Source organism: Castor canadensis, chromosome 5 (genome assembly GCF_047511655.1).
Source record: "Castor canadensis chromosome 5, mCasCan1.hap1v2, whole genome shotgun sequence".
NCBI classification, from domain to species: Eukaryota; Metazoa; Chordata; class Mammalia; order Rodentia; family Castoridae; genus Castor; species Castor canadensis.
The window spans coordinates 70,912,503-70,934,965 of NC_133390.1; the positions used below are offsets into that span (position 1 = coordinate 70,912,503).

A 22,463-nucleotide genomic window follows, 5' to 3' on the forward strand; every position below is an offset into this window, starting at 1 on the left:
CAGTCCATCCAGCATCAGAAGCCAGGCAACACTATGAAATGGAAACGGTTTTCCAGTGCCCTAATACCATCTGCACAAAGTGCCTGTTTTCTTTGTAATGTATCAGATTTTATTCTTCATGACATCTGACTGCATTCTTGTGGTTATATATAAGGAAAGGGCAGAGCAGTCTTTATCCCAAGAAAATGTCATTAGTTTTGAAAAAAGTCTGATCTCCATGCCTCTCTCTGTGGGGACAATTGAAACTTAATCTCCCACACACACATCATACTTTTGTCTATGTGTATCTTATTGCCAACTCAAGACTCAGAGAAGATGATGGTAATAGCAATGTGGATAATGGAACCAGGAGGCATGTTCCATTTACAGCAACTGGATTGCTTGAGCTCCAACCCGGCTCTGACCTGTGCCTGCGTATACAGTCTTGGGCAGCCTGCCACCATATTTGTACCTCAGTTTTCTCATCTTTAAAATGAAGATTATGCCAGTTCCTGTCTTGTGGGATTGATGAGCATATATAAAGCACTAGGTTGGTGCCACAGCCATATACATCTTGAGTGTGTTGTTTATGTAACTGTTTCATTTTTATCTCTTGGGCTTCCTGGCACTTCAGCACACCTGGTGGATTAGACAGGAGAGTTTTTTCTTTGAAAAAGCTTTCTCCCAGGTACCTGTATTCTGGGAATGGGACTTGCCTGTCTTAGGCAGGCACAGAGGGGCCATCACCAGACTCCCTGCCATGGGAACAACTTCTCTCTTTCTCTCCCCACAGGGTGTGGACACTGTAAAAAAATGAAGCCAGAATTTGAGAGTGCTGCAGAAGTCCTCCATGGAGAAGTGGACGTAAGCGTCCTTTCCTAAACCCCTCACTGTTTTCCTCTGAAGAGTTGCTGGCATATAGAACCATAAGAGCTACTTTCCCTACAAGCCCGCAAGCAGTTGTTCCCTTCCCTGTCCCCCAGTACACATGTCTTGGTCCATGAGGCGCCCCTACCAGGGACAGAGGGACAGAAAGCCTGTGGTGCCATGTTCCTGCAACTGTTTAGGTGACCTGTGCCTGATCTCTATTTTCTCTGGAACCCTGACTATTGGGAGCAGGCCCCAGTCTGACCAGCATGATTAGTGGGCGGATTCAAAAGCCTCATCTCAGCCCATCACTGGGAAATGACGGCCATGTCAGTGTCCAGCTGTTTCCCAGGGTATGTGAATCCTGGCACCAGGGGGCCAGGCAACCCCAGTTAAGTTTCAGCTGGTCCAGGAGGGGCTTGGGGGCCAACTCCTGGGCTCCTCTTTATACCAGCACTGCATCTGAGGCTGTAACGCATGGTTGGCCTTTCCCCCATCCCAGAGCTCTGGTGTCCTTGCAGCTGTCGATGCCACTGTCAACAAGGCCCTGGCAGAAAGATTCCACATCTCAGAATTTCCTACTCTGAAGTATTTTAAGAATGGAGAGAAATATGCAGTACCTGTGCTCAGAACAAAGAAGAAATTTATTGAGTGGATGCAGAAGTAAGTTTTATGGTCAGTGCACTTCCTAGCTGCTGGTGCCGACTGCTGGGCACTGCCTTGAGGAGATGGAGTGAATGTTGTGGGCCACTGTCCTTGGCTCAGGGTCACAAAGACCAAGCCGGATTTGACTCCCTCAGTCCTAAGGCCACCCTCCTATACTGCTCTCGTGTTCTAAACCAGCAGTAGCCCTTCCAGACATAGTTTCAGCAGATTCACGAGCATGTCTTTCCTTTTCTCTACTGCAGCCTCATTAGTCCCAGGGTTCATTATTTGTATTTTATTCCTCCCCTTTGAACAAATGAAGAGAACACACCCAGAGCTGGACTCATTCTGTCCCAGGTTTGCTGGTGGTTGCCAGAAGCCTCCTAGAGTATCCACAGTATAGGCTGCCAGGGTTTGGGGCTGAGGATAAAGACTTCTAAGCCCCCCTATCCGCCCCCCCCACACCAGCCTATGCATCTGCCTACGAGAGTCACCATAACAAAGCAGTGTGGACTGGGTGACTTAATCACAGAAGTTTATTTTTCTACTGCTCTGGGTTGGTTTCTTCAGAGGCCTCTCCTTGGCTTAAAGATGGCCATATTCTGCCTGTGTCTACACATGGGCTTTCCTCTATGTGGGTCTGTAACCTAATCTCTTCTTATAAGGACACCAGTCATTGGATTGGGGCCTACCCTAATGATCTTATATTAACTGAATTATCCCTTTAAAGGCTGTATCTCCAAATGCAGTCACATTCTGAAGTATGAGGGGTTAGGAAGAAACCATTTAACCTATATAGCCTACAAGTCCAGAGAACTTGAGTAACTTTGTGATTACTAAATCAAAGACCCCTGTTCTCCCAGGAAGTTTAGAGCATGAGTTGTCAGCATTTCCCCTCCCATGGGGACTACACAGGCCATCACACAGATGTGCTAGGGAAGGAGGAAGTCTCCAGCTATGCTTGAGGAGCAAAACTCATTACCAGGACACAGTGGAACAACCTTTCTCCTGCCCACCCCTGCCATATTTGAATGCTCACACATAACTTGAATATTGAAGGATGTTTTCTCATTTCAGCAAAGAGGGGGCAGGGAATAAAGCAAAGGAAACCATATTCCTGCCTTCTCAGAGGTCCCTGGTGCACAGGGTAATGATGTCCACTTGTGAGAGAAGGCTTTAAAGTCACAAAGCAACATAAGAACTACGCAAAACAACAAAGTTTCTATTGAGGCACTTTGTTAGGACTTTGGGCCTCAAACTTGGATGTACATAAGCATCCCCTGGTAAGAGGTGCTTATTTGAAGTGCTGGCCTGACATAATGGCCCACACTTATAATTGCAGCTACTCAGGGGACAGAGATGAGAAGGATCTCAGTTCAGGCCAGCCCTGTCTTAGTAACCAACCCAGGCATGGTGGCATGTGCCTGTGATCCCAGCCACACTAGGGGCCGTAGGCAGGAGGACCTCAGTCTGAGCCATGCACTTGACCTCTTGAAGCCCCAGTCTCTATCTATAAAGTGGAGACAATAATTTTCCCATAGGGTTGTTTAGGGAATTAAGTGAGATTGTTGTAAAGGGTTTAGCACAGTGTGTCATATGGAAATACCCAAGGAAAGGACACTGTTTTTCTGATTAATAGAGTAACAACACGTAAGTGGTGATACCACCAAGCCTTTGCCAAATGCTTTCCTGCTTTTTTTCAAACTTGTAGTGCTAGGAATTGAACCCAGGGCCTCCATACATAACTAGGCAAGGCCTCTACTCCTGAGCCACATCTCCAGTCCCCTGCTTTCCTGTCTTGTGCCCATGGCCCCATTTTGTGCACAAACCCTACTGAGGCCAAAGTGTTTCTTCCTATTTAGTTCATGAAGAAATGTGGGCTCAGAGAAGTTAAGAGCCCTTCCCAGACACAGGTAATAGTTCTTTTTGTTATTGTTGTTCATTTATTCACATTTGCATACATTGTTTGGGTCATTTCTCCACCCTGCCCCCATACCCTACCCTGCCCTTCCCAGTTCCAGGCAGGTCTCGTTCTGCCCTTATCACTGATTTTGTTGAAGAAAAGACATAAGCATAATAAGGAAGACAAAGCGTTTTTGCTAGTTGAGTTAAGGATAGTTATACAGAGAGATTCCTACTGTTGTTTTAAATAATAAAATTCTTTGAGGTACCTGGATGGAAGCTTCAGATGGCTCTGAGGTAGAGGATTAAGTTTTCTCACCCAGAAGCAGGGTGAACAGACAGTGCTGGGTGTGTGCCAGCCTGTGCACAGGTGGCCAAGCTGCGGGTAACTGAGACACCCCTGCCAGCATACAACCTGGGGAGTAGAATTCATGGAAAGGGCAGAGCAGAAAAGGCCAGTTGGAAGTGTCAACTGTGGGGTCAGGGCACCTGGAGGACAACATAAAGAGAGGAAGACAGGAAGTCTGGGAGGGGCCGGCTTGGTCACCAGCACAGGTGTGCCATACAGCATGGAGAAGATGGGGAAGGAAGATGGGCTTAGAGGTGAGGAGGAAGGAAGAGTAACATGTTCTAAATCTTGGTGGGTTTGAGGTAGCATTGGGACCTCCAGCTAGAAATGGGCTTCAATGAAAGGTCAGGCTTCCCAGTATCCTCAGCGGTGGGCGTCACTAAAGATCCCAGGAGTCATAGGCACAGGAAAAAGATCTTTTGAGAATTGCAAAGGTTCAGATTAGAGCTGGAGAAGAAAGTGCTGTGGGAGAGGCAGGGATGTGGGGTGATGTGGGTGCTGGTAGGGGAGCTTCCAAAAGATGAGAGATTCAGAGTTGGTTCAGTAATTCTCATTTGGGCCCAGTGGGAATGCAGAGCTGTGGCAAGAGTGCAGGAGGAAGACACAGACCTGGTGTGTCTGGACCCCTTCCCAGAACAGAGACACTACTCTGAGAGGGAATTGAAAGAAAAACATGGGCTTGTAGATGGGGAACAGGGCAGCAAGGCTCTTCAAGTCCCTGGAGCCTTCTGGTAGCTTTCCATTTCTGTAACAAATACCTGAGTAATCAACTTATAAAGAAAGAAGGTTTATTTTGGCTCAGTTTTGGAGGTTTCCGTCCATGGTTAACTGGCAATGATCCAGAATCTCTCACTAGGCTCCACCTTTTAAACTTTCTACCACTTCCCAATTGTGCCACTCTGGGGATCAAGCCTTTAACACATAGACTTTTGGGGTCATTTCACATCTAAACTACAGCAAGCTCCATCCTTGTGAGAGGCAGAGTGGAGGAAGCAGTGAACAGGCAAAGATTGAAAACTGTAAATGCTGACTCAACACCTGTCACTTAGAGCATCCAGGTTCTCCACACATGTCAGTAGCTTGATCCAGTAGTTACTTTGCACTGTTTCTGCTCCTCAGAAATCCCAAATGTAGGTGCCACTGTCTTCATTTAGCAGAAAAGAAAAATGGAGGCTCAAAGAGTAAATTACCCAAGGTCACACAGCTGTCAAGAAATCTGGATTTGAGCCCCAAGCCTCTGTTCTCCACCAGAATAAAACCTTCAGAGTGCTGGATGTAGTGGTGCACACCTGTAATCTCAGCACTCAGGAGGCTGAGGCAGGAATATTTTGAGTTCAAGGCCAGACTGGGTTACATTGAGACCCTGTCTCAAAAAAAAAAAAAAAAAAAACCCTTCAGAGAAGATAATGGGAAGTCATTTAGGGGACCTAGGAGGCAGGAAGCAGGGACTTGGGACTTGGGGCAAGAGAAGGAGATTCTGTGCCCTTGGCAAGGAGATGATGGCCACATCAGAGAGGTGTGCCTTGCCCTAAAACAAGATCATATCTTCACAAAATGGCTCCCTGATAGGCTTCCTCAGAGGGAGGCATCTTTGCAGATGGTATAGATTTGCTGGTGTTTACACAAGGTTTTACACTGAAATTGCAGAGAAGGATGCACATGATTTCTTTGTGTCTGAGTGGTTGGGGGCAGGAGTGCCTACTTGTCATTATTCTCTCCTCACACCTGCTCCACTCACCTACTCGCCTACACCCTACTAATTCCACAGCCCCGAGGCCCCCCCGCCCCCAGAGCCCACGTGGGAAGAGCAGCAGACAAGTGTACTACATCTGGTGGGTGACAACTTCCGGGACATCCTGAAGAAGAAGAAACACACCTTGGTCATGTTCTATGCCCCTTGTAAGTAGCATGCTCATGAGGGTGAGGTAAGAGGGTTTGGGTTCCCCCAAGCCAAGAAGACCCCCAGGCACTAAGGCAGCCACTAGACAACTCTAGAGTCATCTTTACTACGAGCTGGGCTCCCAGTCTCATTCCAGGCTGAGAGCCTTACAACTCCAGGACCTCCTATCAGCCCTGTCAGGTTCTCTCCTTCGTTTGAGGGATACCTTTCTGATGTCAGCCCTATAGCCTTTTCTGTTTGTGGCAGGGACCACTCTCCACATCCCTGGGTTCTTCCATGCCTCCCCCTCCTCTGCCTGACCACTTCCTTCCTACCTTCCTCTTTTTGTCTCTGACTTCTTCTAGGCCTTAGAACCTCCTCTTCTGACCTTCCCCAGTGACTCTGAGCCATTTGGGTCTGAGCCATTTGGTGTGGGAACAGGCTCATTTATTCTCGAGTCCTGTGTGATTCTTGTTTTAATCAAAGCATAAACTTAGAGGAAGTGACATGTCTGCTAACATTGCCGTTTGTGACCTCGGGTTTTTGTGTAAACTCATTTTTAAGTTGTTAATTGACACTTAGAAGGAAAGGTTCTTAAAATTTCCCACTCTTCTGTTGCCCTTCTCGCTCTCCCCCAGGTTACAGCTCAACTTAATGGAGTGAGGATAATAAAGGCTGCAGTCTACAGAGAAGCCAGGCAGCTCAATCTAGTCATAAACCTGCTCAGTTGTAGCCAGCCCTCCTGTTTGCTCCCCTCCTGCCCCCACTGCTCAATTGTCAGTAACCCATAATGTCTCCTCCTGCTTTCACTGTCTGGGAGGCCTCTGCTGCCCGTGGCCTCAGGTCCTGTCCCTCAAGCAGCCAGCACATCCTAGTAGCATCCCTACCCCTCGGCTTTGGCCTCTTCTCTTGTTCCCTCAGTTCCTTATCTGGCTTCACGCTTTCCTAGAAACCTGAGTGTGTTTTAGGAAGTTAGCATTTTCCCTCAGGACAGAGGGGCATGGAGGACTGAGACCAGGATATCTCTGACTTCTCCAAGGTCTTGCAGCAAGTTAGTAGTGGCAGGCCCTTCTTGCAGCCTAGGTGGTCCCCTGTCCCTGTCATAGGCACAATTTGGTGAGTGAGAGCGTTCTTAATGAACAAGCACATTGCTTCAGAAGTAAGAGTCCTTGACCAGGCACCAGATGGGCTTCACAAAGTCCAGACTAAATACTGCCCATAGAAATGCCCCTCTGGCCTGTGCACCAGAGCTAGGCTTTCCCTCTGCCTCTCCCAGCTAGTTCCTGACCGATGGACCCTGTGATAGATACAAAGGCCTCATTGGCTGCTGGAGGAGACAGGTTTCTAAATCTCTAGGGAATTTGAGGTGGGGACTCCTACCCTGCTGGGCTGCAGATACCGACCTTCCTTCACCAAACACCAGCTCTGTGCTGGGCAGGGTCCTGATCCCAGGATACAAAGGAAGAAGCCATGTCCCCATCAGGGCTCCCAGTCTTCTTTGACACAACTCTAACAATCCTTTCAGGTCATTGTCACAGAGAGACTCATCATCTGAGTAAGAGCTTAGTTCTTGGTTTCCCTATCTCTCTTACTGAACTTTTCTGTCCTCAGATCTTGCCCCAGTACTCCTTAGGGAGATATACCTTTATGTGGGGAACCATTCAAGGACAAAAAAAGCTATTCTTCTATGTTTTTCAATGATAAAAATAATATATACTTACTTATACTATATATTAATGTGGCATATACTGCATACATATAGATATATAAAGAATCTAAACACTGCAGAAAGGTTAAGTATAAAATCAAACACCTGATAAAAGTATAAAGTAAGAAGCAAAAGCTGACCCCTCACACCCTGCCACTTTACTGCTCCACACCTGCCTTTTCCCACCTCCACCCCCGACATTCCACCTCCCCCCACGTTTCATCTCCTTCTTCCACATCTCTTTAGCCCACATTGCTGCTGTCCTGCCCCTTGTGGGTCCCACATCCTGGCTCCTTGATTGTCACACAGATCTTCTTCTTGCTGTGTTGTCCTGTTCCCTACATGGGACTGCCCTTTCTACACCAGCTTAGTTTTAGGGTGGGATTTCCTATCTTACCCTCAGTCTTTGTGTCTTTCTCCCCATTCTGGGAGGCTTCTTTGGTTTCCTGCTCCACAGAATTGGTGCCTTTAAAAAAAAAAAAAAAGTCCCAAATTTAAAGACATCATGCTACTCTGGCCCACCTGACAGCTCCTGGAAATGTCTTCATGCACTTTCTGAGACAGCCTCCCCTCCAGTTACTCATCTGCTATGCTCTTTCTTTCAGATAATGAGAAAATGAGATGCAGCAGAGGCCATTAATCAGAGGCCTCGATAATTTAAGTTGATGGTACAGGAATTTGCACTAGGCTGACAGTTACCTTTATACTTTCAATAAGCAAAGAGCTTAAAAAGGAGAAATTAATAGTTAAACCAGTGGGGATAGGTTATTTTGAGCCAGTCTCATGCTATTAGTGGGCCTGTGCCCTTCACAGGGACTGTAGCTGCCCATAGGATTAATCTTTAGCATAGATTGTTAACCAGTAGATTGTGCTCTTCAAATGTTTTGAAAATTATATAACATCATTCCTTTAAACTATGACATTCTCATGAGTTTGAGCTTTTTGTCTCTGTTAGGTCAAATTAGCCAAGTGTTACTTGTAATTGCCACTTTAGGCAATTAAAAAGTCATCCATCCAGTATCTGCCATGTAGGCTGTGCTAGGCACTTTGTCTCATTTAGTTCTGATATAACCCATAACTAGCCCAGGTCTTGTCTCCTCTTTCTGCATCAGATGCTGGGAAAATCCCTGTGAGCCCTCTCCCCACCACCCCCAACACTGTTCTGGAGCCAGCTGGCTGCTCTGCCAGCCAGGCCATATGGGTGGTCCCACCCATCTCAGGAACCAGCTCAAATGCTAAATTCAGATTAAATTTGTAGCTTAGCCTTAATTTGGTTTCACAAAACCCTTTGAAATGCCAGTCATTATTATCTCATTCTAAAAAGGAAAAGGCAGAAGAGCAAAGCCATTTCTCTCCCCACCGAGTCAGCAAGTCAGCTCTAACTTGCTCCCTGAGGCAAGCAGACTTACAGGCTGTTTGTCAGAAAGTTGTGGCTGGAGCCAGGTCAACCCACAGGGCCTCTCCACCTGTGTTTGGATCAGAGTTGATTACTACAGTCAGGGTCAAAGCTGCCTGTTCTCTTTACTAGCATCTGGGGAATAGTTGAGAGAGGTGGTAGGTTTGGGTTCTGATCTATTCAGGCTGAGGGAAGGACCAGAGTGGCCCTCAAGTTTCCTGGACTTAACTGTTACAGGAGAAAAGTGACCCACAAACAGGTCTCTGCCCTGCGCACCAGCTTAATGGGCTCTGGGTGATATACTGATCAAGAGACAATACTGCAGGGGAAGATTGTCACAAGCCTTCGTCCACTCCAGTAGGTCTTTTCTCTGGGCTGGGACATGTCAAGGGACTTGGGGACTGATGGTGACTCCTTGTAGCTTATCTTCCTCCTAGCCTGACCTGACCTTTCCCATTTGTGTCTTTGAGGTTAAGGTGTAAAGGGTGGGGGTTGCCCAGAGAGTGGAAGTTTCAGCCAAGCATGAGCCTCTGGGCTTGGACACAGTGGCTCCCCTAGGTCCTGCCTTTCCCAGTGCTACTTCCTCAGTCATGAAGTGGAGGACTTTGCCTTCAGCCCAGGGCAAGAGAAGAATGAACAGGCTTGGGGATCCTGAACACACATGTCTTTCCCTGAGCCCAGAGCTCCCTCTGGGGCCTGGATCCAGCTCTTCCTAGTCTTGAGGGTGTCCTCTGCAGAAGGGTCCTGCACAACACAACTATGGTGACCGCCTCTTAGGCCAGGTGGCAGATGGGAGGTCCTGGGCAAGAGTTGCACCAATGCTTGTGGCAGGGACTGCCACAAAGGCCCCATGCCCACAGGCCAAGCAGAGGAGTGGTTTAAGTGGCAAGGTTGACATGTGGACCCTGACAGTGGGGTGGGCAGGACCTGGGGCTCCTGGAAAGCCCTCTCCAAGGTTCTAGAAGTAGCCCCTGGCTCTGCAGCCTTCCAGCATGTGTGACACTCTATCCTCTCTCATTCAGGGTGCCCACACTGTAAGAAGGTCATCCCACACTTTACTGCTGCTGCTGACACCTTCAAAGATGACCGAAAGGTAAGGACACTCTCATCTCTTGTCCTACCTCTACCTCTACCTTTGCCTTGCCACTGATTCATACACCTTCCTCCCTGCCAGTCAGGTCCCTGTCCCTAAAGAGGTGTACTTCTGCCAAGACCTGTGAGCATGGTCATTCTTGGGGACTGGGACATTCTTTGTCTTCACAAGGCAAGACAACACAGGCTGGATTTGTACTGCAAAAACAACAAATGAGATAAACTGAAGCATTACAGCACTGACTTGGAGGAGCGGGTGGTAAAAGGGGCCATGTGTTTTGTTTTGTTTGTTTTTTGTTTTGTTTTAGTGCTCTAACCTTTTTACAGTAGAACTGTGGTCATATATTACTTATATAATTAAAAATATGAGTAGAATCCCACAAAAATCAAGTGGAGGAAAGCCAGGCCATACCAGATAATCCTCATCCTGCCTAAGCCAAAGGCCCCTGCAGCTGCCAGCTGATGAAGCATAAAATTAACAAGTTGGATCTGTAGATTGGATTATGGTGTGGGTGCCAGATGTGGACACCAGCCACAGTCCGCAGGCAACTCCAGCAGCAAGGGTACCAGTGGGAAAGGGCAATATGTGTCCTCTGGGTGGGACAAGACCCCAGAACTCAGGGGAGTCCTATCAACCTCTAATCCTTGAGAACCCTTCTCCTGTATGGTTTTTGTTGTTTGGGTTGGAGAGGGGACATGCTGGCATTGAAGCCCAGGCTTATGCTAGGCAAGTACTCTACCACTGAGCCACACCACCAGTCCTCCAGTTTCCATCTCCTCTTACCATCCGGGCTGGTAGAGATGATTGCAAGACTATTCCTAACCCTCATAATCATAGGAACCTCTCATTTAACAGGCCCAGAAGCACAGGTTGTGCTCTCACAAAACCAGACCCACAGTAACATGCTCTGCTGCTGCAGTGACTTATTTTCCCAGTTGGAAGCCTCAGGCCAGGCCAGGGCAAGCTAGAAAGAGCCAGGACCAGGCATAAGCTAAGTAGCATCGCAGATGCTATACAAACCAAGCAGGCAGAAATGGAGGTTCAGCCAAGGTGGGGAAGGCAGCACACGTAAGCAGAGGGCTGGTAGGGAAAGGTTGATGAGGGCAAAAGGAAGGAAGGAAGGCCTGTAGGTGTCTTCCATGCCAGTGGAAGCAGATTCAAGTGCTTGGCCCTGAGAGAGCAGCAGAGATGGGATGGTGAGAACTAATGGAAATAGTAAGCTGGAGGAAACCAGACTGGGACAGGCACATATATGGGTAATGGGGACAAACAGAACCAAGTTACCATCTAAACCCAGCCTATGGGACCCTTTCCTGGACTCAGGGAGTCCTACTGTTGCCCCACAAGGGGTACACTTGAGGCACCCCTTACTCACCAGGAGAGAATATAAAGACGAGAAACATTTTTTCTACTGTGTCTGCCACTTGTCCTGAATTGACATGGGAGTGGCAAGAAGGGGTTTCCTGTGTCCCATCTCCTTACCACCCCCATCTGTTTATGCCACAAGGCCCTATGCATGCCACAGGGTGGTCATGCCTTTCCTGGGAGCTCCAGGGGATACCAGCACAGCCTGGGTGCCCAGCCTAGCACTGGAACAGCTGTTACTCCATGTCAGCATCCTCACCCCTTAGCTAGAACACTATGTGCTCTAGCAGACAGGAGAATGGCTGAGGCTGGTGTTCTTCCTGCTCCAAAGCTATTCTGGTCTACACAGGCACCAGGAGATCTGTGAAGTGATCCTGAGGCATCACTGATGCATGGAACCAAGGCTCCAGGATGACTGAGGAAACCCTGAAAGACAGCCCACATTAATATGGCACCTCTACTTGCTCAACCAGCATTAGGGCTGTTGGAGGCCAGAGTGGGCAACCTAGAGCCAACCTCCATCTTTCCCAGTCCCTCTGCCAGTGCACAGGGCCCTGTTCCCTTTGTGCCCTCCTGTTACACACTAACTTGATAGTCTCAAAGTGGGCCAGTAATGTTGCTGGCATTTTTCCAGGCTCACTGCTTCTCTCTCTCTCCTAGTACCTCTGTCCCTCCTTTACTCCATGCCAGGGTCACTGTTACTTGTTTTTCAAATGCACATCTTAACCTGTCTGTTAGGGCAACTGGCCCACAACCTGCCGTTCCTGGAGAGAGGAAGCCCAGTTACAGTACTAACAGCAGCTCTCAAGGCCAACATCTGACCTGGGGTCTAAGGTGACTCGTGCCCATTCTATGTCCAAGGCATGATGCAGGACTGCAGCGTGCCATCCTACAGCTGTCAGATTGAAGACTCTCGGGGATGCTTCTGGAAATTGGTGTTTTATAAGATTTGGCTCTTGTACTGGCCACAAGCTGTACTGTCTACCTGCTCCTTTTACTTGTGAGGAATCAAGGCCCAGAGAGGAGCTATGTCCCTTGCTCAGGGATGCCCTGTGGGTCATTGGCAGCCAGAACTGGGTCTCCTGACACCCTTTGCTGTCACCTCTTAGCTAGGATTTTTTTTTCCACCCCTCATTCAGTCTCAGTTCCTTCCCCAATCAATATGCAGTTGGTTCTTCACTTCCATTTTCATAGCCAAAGTCAATATTAGCTCCTGCAGAGATTTATTTTACTGAATCAATAAAACTGTGTGAGGCAGCTCATATTTTAACTAGGGAGCTTCCACCCCCTCCTGGGAGCTTAGCTGGGGACTTTATCAGTTGACACACTGGTGGATAAAGGGCTGCAGACTGGTAGTGTTTTAACAGATGGTGTTATTGAAGGGTCTAGAGGACAGGGACCCATGAAGGAAGGTGGGTGAACCAGAGCGGAGGCCAGGGGACTACTGGGTTGACTAGAAGGTCTCACCTTTCACTGCACTTCAAGGTATGCCCAGCCTGGGTGCAGAGTAGGGCCAGCAAAAGTATGAAGGTTATCCCTGGGGAGGCCATAAGGCAGCAAGACCCCTCAGCAGAATAATCACCACCATAATCTGTCCATGAGGTCTAGCCCCCTTCTTTGCGAGGCTGACTCTCAGCCCAAGAGTGAAAGCTCCCTAACGACAGGGACATTTGTCCTTAAATTCCCTGAAGTCCTGACACTTTAGGCCCCTATAAATGTTGACTGAATGAAAAAACAGTAACAGTGATTGATAGTTCACTCTGAGAGCTCTTCCACCAAAAAGGATTTGTCATGTGGTCCTCACAATAGCTTGATCAACAAGGTATTAGTATGGTTCTCATTTTACTAATAAGGAGACTGAAGCTCAGAGAGGTTCAACGACCAGCCCCAAATTACTCGACTAGAAAGGAGCAGTCATAACTAAATGCACAGGCATTGCCATAGTGTGAGTCTTCTAGACGCAGATCCTGTACCTGAGGCTCAGGAGAATTTGAGTGGTGGTCTCAGGAAGCACAAGAGGGGATCAAGGAAGTGAGACAGGAAAGGAAAGAAGCCAGAATAGGTGCAATGTGGACAAGACAGCTATGGGCAACCAGCCAAGGCTCAGCCCCACAGGAGACCTCACCAGAGTTGTCCCACTAGAAGTTCGAGAAGGCCAGAGTACTTGTCCTGTACCCCAAAGTCATCATTGGCCTATGTCCAGCTCCCTGGGGCTGGGAGAAAGCTCTCAGGTTGAGACTTCAGGTACTATGGCAAGTCAGGGCCGAGGTGACCTTTCAGGAAACCTATACATGTGTCCAGGAATTTGTGCCAACTACTGTAAAGCCAGAAGCCATGGTGAGCACATGGGCTGCAGGTGACCAGCATAGATAAGGGGTGGGTCTAGTGGAGCAGGCAGGTAAAGTGGGGAGCACAGAGAAGAGGTTTCTTCTCACAGTCAAAGCCATCCCTTCAAGAGGGCCGCTCTTGTCTGCTCTTCTGTAGAAACTGAGCATGGATCCCCTTAACAGCTAGAAGTTGTCTTTGTGCATGTGGCTAGAAGCTAATGTAAGGGATGCAGAAGTACACATTTTTAATTTAGTAGATTTATAAAACCATACACTATGTTTCCAACAGCTCCAGGGCATGTATACAAATTAAATTCATAATTTAGAGCGGATGCAGGGAGAGCAGCAGCCTGGAGCAGTGTTCATCAGACACTCTTCACAGCAGAGCAGAGGAGCTGCGGCCCCTGGCCCAGGACTGGTCACAGAGGGCCCTCTGCTGCTGGCTGTGCAGAGGCAGAGTCAGATGAGCCTATCCCTGAGGAATGAAACTCCACACTTGGAATACCGTGGGAGTATCTACCTCATACTTCTAAGTAACTCAGAAAACACTTAAGAGGGTGAGCCAGGGTTCTCAGGAGCCTGTTGGGGCCAGCCTGCTGGCCTGAGTGAATTGGCCTCAATCAGGCACTAGTGAAGGGCATGGTTAGCCTACCAACTCCAGCCAGTCACTGCCTGTGGGAACGCAGGGCAACTGTCATCAAATCTTCAGATGTTTAAAGTGAAACTGGAAAGCCAGATTTTTATATTAAATCTTCTGGTTCCTTTCTATGTTGACAGCTAATTCAAATTTATCTTCTTTTTAAATTTTATGTGGGCCAAATAGAATAGGACTGAGAGCCAGTTATGGATTGTGTACAGTGAGTTTGCAAACTCTGCTCTAAAAAGTCTTGTGATATAGAACATTCTGGTGGAGAAGGCAGAATTGAAGGGTGAGAAGAAGGAGGGCAGGTATAGCACATTGGTGGCAGAGGGAAGGCCATCCATACCCCCTTCCTCACCCTAGCTCTGTCCTGAACCTCATAGACAGTAGCCCACTCATGTTGGTATAAGATGAGTGACCAGGAACCATGGCTGTTGGTGGCTTACAGAGCCTTCCTCACTGGAAAGGGGTCTCTGCCTAATGTAATATCAATAGCCAGTAGCCAAAGATCTGTGAATCAGGATTATTCAACAATCTTAAGCCATCTCACTGAATCACCCTTCAAAAATGTCTGCAGAGCATTCATTGGACTCTAAAATTATTTTATTTGTTATGTGGTGCCTAGACTTTGTCAAGGTCATCTTTGCACCTAGCATCTCAATAGGATTTTACATAGCAGAGTTTCAATAAATGTTATTTGATGAGAGGACTTTCCTCAAATCCCAGTCTGCCCTTCCAAACTGATAGTTTTGATTGTGTTGCCATTCATTGACCCCTTTCTCTCCTAATTTGTGACCTTCAACAGAAAAAAGTTCCTGCACTTCTGTTTTATACCTTCTTATTTTAAAAGGACAGCAAATAACAAGGAAAAGCTACCCAGCACATGGAATTTGTTAGATGAGCAAAGAAGAGGACAATGGTCAATTTGAGAACCTCTTTCTGACCAAAACCCCTGATTGCCTGAGTCATGCTAAATTCCTTTCTGGAATATGCACCCCTGGCTTACTTTTCTGTCCTCAGGCCTCGGCTCAAATGGGGCCTTTTCTCCCCTGGCACCCTGGGCCATTTCTATCAAAGCTCACATGACACCATGTTGTTATTTTCTCTCTATCCAGCTCCAAGGTGCTGAGTTCCTAGCAGGATCAGAGCATGGGTATGGGGTTGCTAGGAGTGATTGTTACAGCAGCTGACATTTACTAACCACTAATCCTGTGCTAGGTTCTATACTGATTAGTCTCACTTTAATTTTCTTGCTCATCTTCATAGTATCCTTATAACATAGGTATTGTCATTATCCCCATCTTGCAGCTGAAGTAATTTAGGCATTAAAAGGCTAGGTCATTTTCTGTAAGTCTTAATGTGCAACAAACCAAGGTTTGCCCTTGGGAAACTTGACTTCAAAGCTCTTGCTCTTCACCTGTCCAGTTCTGCCCCCTGCAGATGTGCAGACTAGAGACGCCCCCTGCCAACTCTTCCCCATTTCACCCCCTAGATTGCCTGTGCTGCTGTGGACTGTGTCAGGGACAAGAACCAGGACCTATGTCAGCAGGAGGCTGTGAAGGCCTACCCCACTTTCCACTACTACCACTATGGGAAGTTTGCAGAAAAGTATGACAGTGATCGGACGGTGAGTTGGGGGAGGTACCTGCCCAGAGTTCTTCCTGCAGATGTGATGGGAAACAACCACTGTAGAGGCATGAGGCAGAGAGGCTGCCAGGATCCTCAGTAGTCAGCTGGAACTCTCCATGCTGACGAGACACAGGCCTGGGCCCAGCTGGGTCCTCACACTACTGGGCGGAAGCCCCTACCCCAAAGGTATATTCTGGGGTGCAGTTTCCTTGCCTTCTCAGGGCTGACTTGTGGAACCCAGCAGGGCCTCCTTGTCAGGTTGCTCACCTCTGAGCTGGTGGCAAGGGGAGGTTGAAAGGGAGTGTGCGTATCCACTCAGGTTTTTATCCCTTCTTTTCTCTCTCTTCCCCTGCACTACAGGAATTGGGATTTACCAGTTTTATTCGAACCCTTCGGGAGGGAGACCTTGAGAGACTAGGGAAAAGGAAGGAGGAGTTGTAATTTCTGCCTCAGAGAAAGCTTTTCCATTACACTGTGAATGATAACCTGTTTTGTTGTTCTTTCTGAATTTCCACATATTCTGAAGACAAAGTTTTTTATAGCCACTTATGGCCTTTTGTACAATTTTGAAATAAAGTTAAACTGTTTTTCTGGTGTTGTGTATTTTCATGGAGCCTATCCTAGTAGGCTCACGTGGAGATGAACATGAGTGTTCTCGGCTTTCCACACCGTCTCTGGGAGATGGACCTGTGCTCCAGTGCCACATCTGCTTTGTGGACTCTAAAGGGTAGGTGGGGAGGGTATAGGGTGGTGACCCCTGTCCATCAATTGAGAGCAGACCAGAGAAACTGGACAAAATACCCTGTTGCATAAATCTGGTTGTGTGGGGGGAAGTGAGTTGGTACCCAGAGGATTCAGTGCTAAAGCAGCAGTAACCAATCATTGGCTTCAGTTTTGGTAAGTTTTCCTGGAACTCATTTACATATTCCTCATTCAACTATTTCTGTCTTCTCCTGTCTCTATTCCCACCCTGCTATGCTGCTAAAGAAAATTAAGTTACCCTCAGGGTAGTGGTCAAGCCCAGGTTGCTATTTGTGTGGAAAAGGAGACCTTTGCTCTGGCTGTTTGCTGTACACACTGCTGGAAGGAAGGATGTATTCTCTGTGGGCAGTTAGGCCTACGAGCCTGCACTCTACCACTCTACCCTGGCCACAGGAATTTCAAACTTTGACACCACCTTTTCCTTGGGTGGACACTTGCTATTCACCTGTCTGTGGACATCTCTCCTGATCCACCTGTCCCACTAGTCCTCCTACATTCTGCATCTCTGTGTAACTGCAGCCCTCCCCACATTCCCCTGTGACACATTCTATCCACTCAGTGGTATTTCTCCACAGGCAGCATGAGAGCCTTGCTCTGGCTCTAAGTGTAAGTGGTGGCCCTAGACTTGGAGTCCTCAAGTCATTCAGGGGCAATTCCTACACTGTAGTGCTTGGTGACCTTGTTGGGGAGCTAACCTATAGGAACAGGTTTTCTTTTCTGGAATGGCTCCTGTCCCTAGACTCTACCCTTCTTGCTGAAGAATATACTGAGAGGAGGACAGAACCTCAAAGTTCCTTGTGGCTTGGTTGACCATGGGGCTACTATGCTCAATTCCATTAAGTCAAGTTGAGGTTTTGAAAGCCCTTGCTCTGTACAGTTCTTCAACTCCCTATTTATTCCCTACCAGGTCAGCCTTTCTCTTTTTTCCTAAGCATCCATTTCTTTGGCAGTGACTCTTGGACTTCCCCCAGGTAAATGGGTATAAAAGAAAGCATATATTTAAACACTTGCTAGGCATGCACTCTACCATTTGAGTCACACTCCCAGCTCTTTTGCTTTTAACTTGTTTTTCTTTTTTTTATTATTATAAATTTTTTATTAGGATATATTCATTATGGGGGGGATTCAAAGTGACAATTCTGATCAGACTTATATTGTACATTATTTATATTTCCCCATTGTCTTTCCCTCTCAGCCCCCTCCCCACCCCACCCAAAGCAACTGCAAGAGATTTTTTTGGAAGGAAAGACACTCGTGTTTTAAGTTATTCTCACATACTTGCAGGCTTCATTTGATTTTTGCTTGGAGGCTGTCACTGTGGGAGGCTCAACAATGGCCTCTAGAGATGTCCTCATTGGAATCCCTTAGAACTGTGAATGTTACCTTACATGGCAAAGGGTCTTTGCAGATGTGACCAAGAGAAGGATCTTGAGACTTGAAGGTTGTCTTTGATTAAACATGTGGGTCTGGTGTAATCACAAAGCCCTTCTAAGAGAGAGGCAGGAATGTCAAGAAAAGAGGAGCTGGAATGACAGACCCACAAACTGGAGTGACAGACTTGGAAGAGGGAGGAAGTGGACCTGGAGCCAAGCAATGCAGGTGGTCTCAAAAAGCTGGAAAAGAAGAGGAAACTGATGCTTCCCTGGGGCCTCCACAGTCATCAGCTCTGGCTATACCTCACTTTTAACCCCTAGGATTCACTTCAAACTTCTGAACTCCAGGACTCCCAGTGAAAAGGTTGATGTTGTTTTAAGCTACTCTGTTGGTGATAATTTGTGACAGCAGCAAGGGGGACTAAGCCAATCCCAGTGCCATTTCCAGACTTACCTTTTTTCTCTGCAGCTGCCTCAGAGAAATCTTTCTATAAAACTCTTCTGTTTGCTGAAAACTTTTCACAGGCTCCTTATAATCTGGGAGATAACAGCCAAGCTCCTTCCCAAATTTCCTTCCTCTCTCCCCACAGTTCTCACCCTTTGTCCTGCCCTGTCTTTCCTCTTCCCTTTTCCTTCCTTTTTTTTTTTTTTATTTTTCTTTTATTATTCATATGTGCATACAAGGCTTGGTTCATTTCTCCCCCCTGCCCCCATCCCCTTCCTTACCACCCACTCTTTTACCTGAGCCTCCCTCAGACTACGATCATCCTACCTCTATGTTCCAAGAAGCTAGGATTATAGGTGTACACCCCACACTCAGAATCCCTGAAAACCCTCTTGAGAGCATGTATTTACATCAGTGTGAGTTTCCTTGGTTATTAGGCCTATGTGGGAGGAACATATTTAGTTGTCTTCAAAAAAGGCTGGTTTGTTTGTTTTTCTGTACCATTAAAAGCATATGTAACAGAGGCCATTTCCTGGCTGAAGACACACTCCCTGCCAGTACCCACCATCAAAGCACAGAGCTTTCTTTCTGTCCATCCAGAACCTCAAGTTCCCATTTTCCTGCCTAACTTCTGTGTAAGGACTTGAAAACATGAAATAGCATCTTCACACTGCTCTCTATTTGTAGGATTTGTTCATTATAGGGCTTTCATCAGAATGGTGTGTGTTTTTGCCTTGACTTTGGTTGGGCATGACCTAAACAAGTTCATCTTCACTCTGGGGAGCTGCCTCTGCAGGCAGAGCTTCCATCCTCCACACATACACCCCATGCCCTGATTCCAGAGCTTGATGCAGATCAAAGCAGTGCAGTGGCATCTGAATTAGTTCTAGTCCCAGTCATCATGCTTGGCTCATTTGGGCTTTATTGGTGTTTCGTCCAGAACCTCTCTCTCTCTCCCTTTAGCATTCCTTTTTCCTTCAGCAATCCTTTTCCCTTCCTTTAGCCTCCCACATCCAAAAGCCTCCCTATTGGGAACCAAAAGCCACAGTCTGACAAGGTCACTGTGGCTTAGAAGCATTCTGAAAAGGTTGGAATCTACAGGTGCACCATGTCTATCACAGTGGGAAGGAACACTAAATGGTTTCCCTTGACTGAAAAGAAGTTTATACTTAGTCAAGAATACTGGCAGTAAGAATGCAGGGTGGCTGAAAAAGAAAGGTTGTAACTAGGTCAGAGTGGTTTTTTTTATGTTTAAGTCTCTTTCTCTTTTGTATAAAACTTGCTGAAAAAAATAAAAAATTTGCCAGTTGGTCATCAGCCTTCTGGCCCTCTCGATATGTGTCTTGTCTGTTCATTCCTTCCCTGAGCCCTTTCGGGTCAAAGACCTCTGTAATCCCAGCAAGTGGCGCCCAAACAGGGACCCAGACAGAGGCTTAAGGTAAGGAAGGCTCCAGTGGCGCATGCGCATATATTTTAGTTTCAGTTTGAGGTTATGGAGCAACATCGAGAGAAGTGGAGCAGCAAGAAAGTAAAGAGCAGGCTCTCTTTACAGAAATTTTGTGTTCAGTGTAGTGTGGTCAAGGATGTAAAGTGTCTAAAAGTGAGCCTGAATGTTTTTTGTCTTATGTCCAAGAGTGCACTCAAAATTAATGTAATTGTTTTGTGTCTCATTGTGTAAGTTTTGTGTATGTCTATGATATGATTAATTTATTAGAGACAAAAAAATCTAATAGCTATAAGTCTTATTAAAAACTGAGAGTGACTCAAAACACTATTCCTAAAATTGACTCTTCAGCTATCATTCTACCCAAAATCAGTCCTAAAAGAATAGAATGGGACACTTATCAATCTACTCCTAAGTTTAAAAAAATAACTTATCAGTGTACTTGTGGCCACTTAGTTACTTTTACATGTTCTTGAGCTCTTGAATCTGATCATGCTTACATTGACATTTATGGCATGCCTAATTTAAAACTTTTTTTGCATATGCATATACTTAAACATCTTTAGGATGATTCTTATTATAAAATTAATGTAAAAAAATACCAGGCTTCTGTTCTCTCCACTACCTCTTCTGCTGCTACTTTTAAGAAAAACCAGTTTTTTTAAAGCTTATGTCAATCAGGGCTAACTAAACTATAGACATTATTTTATGGACAGTCACTTTAGTCTGTTTCATTTCATCAAAAGTAATTTACATTCAAGTCATTTATAATTAGGTCTGTTAACAAATGGTGTTCTTATAGGTTACTTATTGTATAAAAACAGTTTAAAATTGCCTTTCTATATGGGTCTATATAATAATAATAAAACTAGTTAGAAAAACAATTTTGTTTAAATTTAAATTTAAAATTCTTATGAAAGTTACAGCCCTCATCTTTTTGGACAAGCCTTAACCAGAGACTTATTAGATTGGCACTACCCAGAGGCCACCTTTTTTCAATATGTTGATGACTTGCTTTTGTGCAGAGCCCCAGAGCCTCATCATCTTCAGGGTGACTGAGTCCCTTTTAAATTTTCTGGCTTTCCAGGGACACAGAATCTCTAAGAAAAAAGCTCAACTATGCCTCCCGCAGGTCACCTACCTAGGTGTGGTCTTAAAGAGACAGGCTCACTCCTGAGTCACCTACCTAGGTGTGGACTTAAAGGACAGGCTCACTCTCTGAGTCATGAGCAAATCCACCCAATCCTCCATTTCCCACTCCCCCATACCATAAAACAGCTTAGAGCTTTCTTGGGAGTTACAGGATTTTACAGAATCTGGATCCCTAGATATGCAGCCCTTGCCAGACTGTTTTTTATGCTTCTGCTAATACTTCTATTTGGGCCTTGTATAATAAATGCTCTCTCCAGATTCATATCTTAACAGGTCCAACGGATCAAACACCAGCTCTTGGTCAAGAAATACTCACCTCTGCCTACACATGAGCCCCCCATCCCATTCTACTGGGGACCCTTGGAGACTACATGGGTCAACCCCTAAGACAAGTACCCCCTCCCCTATCCTCCCATTGCCCCATTGTCAGCATGAAGTAGCTAGATGAGTCATCGCCCCTCTCCCCAACAGCAGTTGGGTGCTTGTCTCAGAGAGGGGATTTGTTGGGTTTGATGACCTAAGGCAGATAAATGGGTATCCCATCGCCCCTGGAGAGTCATTCCTACATCCTGAGGAGTTATGGGCCTGCATTTCTGCACCCTGAGAGGGAGTTATAAACTACATTTCTGCATCCTAATAAAAGATACAGGGTCTGATAGATCTGCCACAGAGCTGATGAGCAAAATGCTCTCTAGATTGTTTCCCATCCCCCCAATAAATGTGAAAACCGAACCTGTTCACCTAAAAAAAACCCCACAAATTCACAGCCAATAAAAAAAAAAACTCACGCAACTCACAGCTGGCACATCCATAAAAACCCCAGCCTTCGCCTGAGCAGGGAGCTACCAATTTCTGGGCTCTGCTACTCTTTTCTAGCTGTAGCCTTTCCTTTCTCTCTTGTAAATACTACTTTATATATATATATATATATTTTTTTTTAAACAGGCATTAAGGTGTCATGCATCTTTCCAATGGATAAGTGTTACCTCCAAACCTTACAATGATTCTCATTGTGATTGCAAACGCATCAAGCATCATCTACAGGGAGTTTGGTCCCATACAGATTTAAGCATAGACTTGATGGCTTTGCATAAAGAAATCTTGGATATTCAAAATAGCAAACTGCCTATTATTCACCAGGGAAAGTAGCAAATAGAGTGCTGGATGCATTACAAGTATTTAACCTCTTTAACATATTAAGACACTCATTTTGGATTATTCTTGAAATGGCTCTTCTAATTTTATGTATGCTGTGTTTATTTCCAGTCATCTGCCAAATTGGCATGTACCAGCTCTTCAAATTAAAACAAGACCTCACCATGTTCAATTAAAAAATATAAAGAGAGGAGATGTTGGGAACAAAATCCACAGTCTGACAAGGTCACTATGGCTTAGCAGCATTCCGACAAGGTCAGAATCTGCAGGTGCACCATATCTCTATCACGGTGGGAAGGAACACTAAATGGTTTCCCTTGACTGAAAAGAAGTTTCTACTTAGTCAAGGACAC

General features: G+C 46.2%; 1 protein-coding gene across 1 annotated transcript in view; it reads left to right on the forward strand.

Moving 5' to 3' along the window:
* Positions 1–16,366, forward strand: part of Pdia5 (protein disulfide isomerase family A member 5) — an 85,737-nt gene extending 69,371 nt beyond the window's left edge. The window contains exons 12-17 of the mRNA XM_020183414.2: positions 773–843; positions 1,349–1,509; positions 5,511–5,641; positions 9,748–9,818; positions 15,643–15,777; positions 16,140–16,366. Coding sequence (XP_020039003.1) covers positions 773–843; positions 1,349–1,509; positions 5,511–5,641; positions 9,748–9,818; positions 15,643–15,777; positions 16,140–16,220 — 650 coding nt within the window. The 3' untranslated portion in view covers positions 16,221–16,366. The remainder of the gene's footprint in view (positions 1–772; positions 844–1,348; positions 1,510–5,510; positions 5,642–9,747; positions 9,819–15,642; positions 15,778–16,139) is intronic.
* Positions 16,367–22,463: the final 6,097 nt, after the last annotated feature.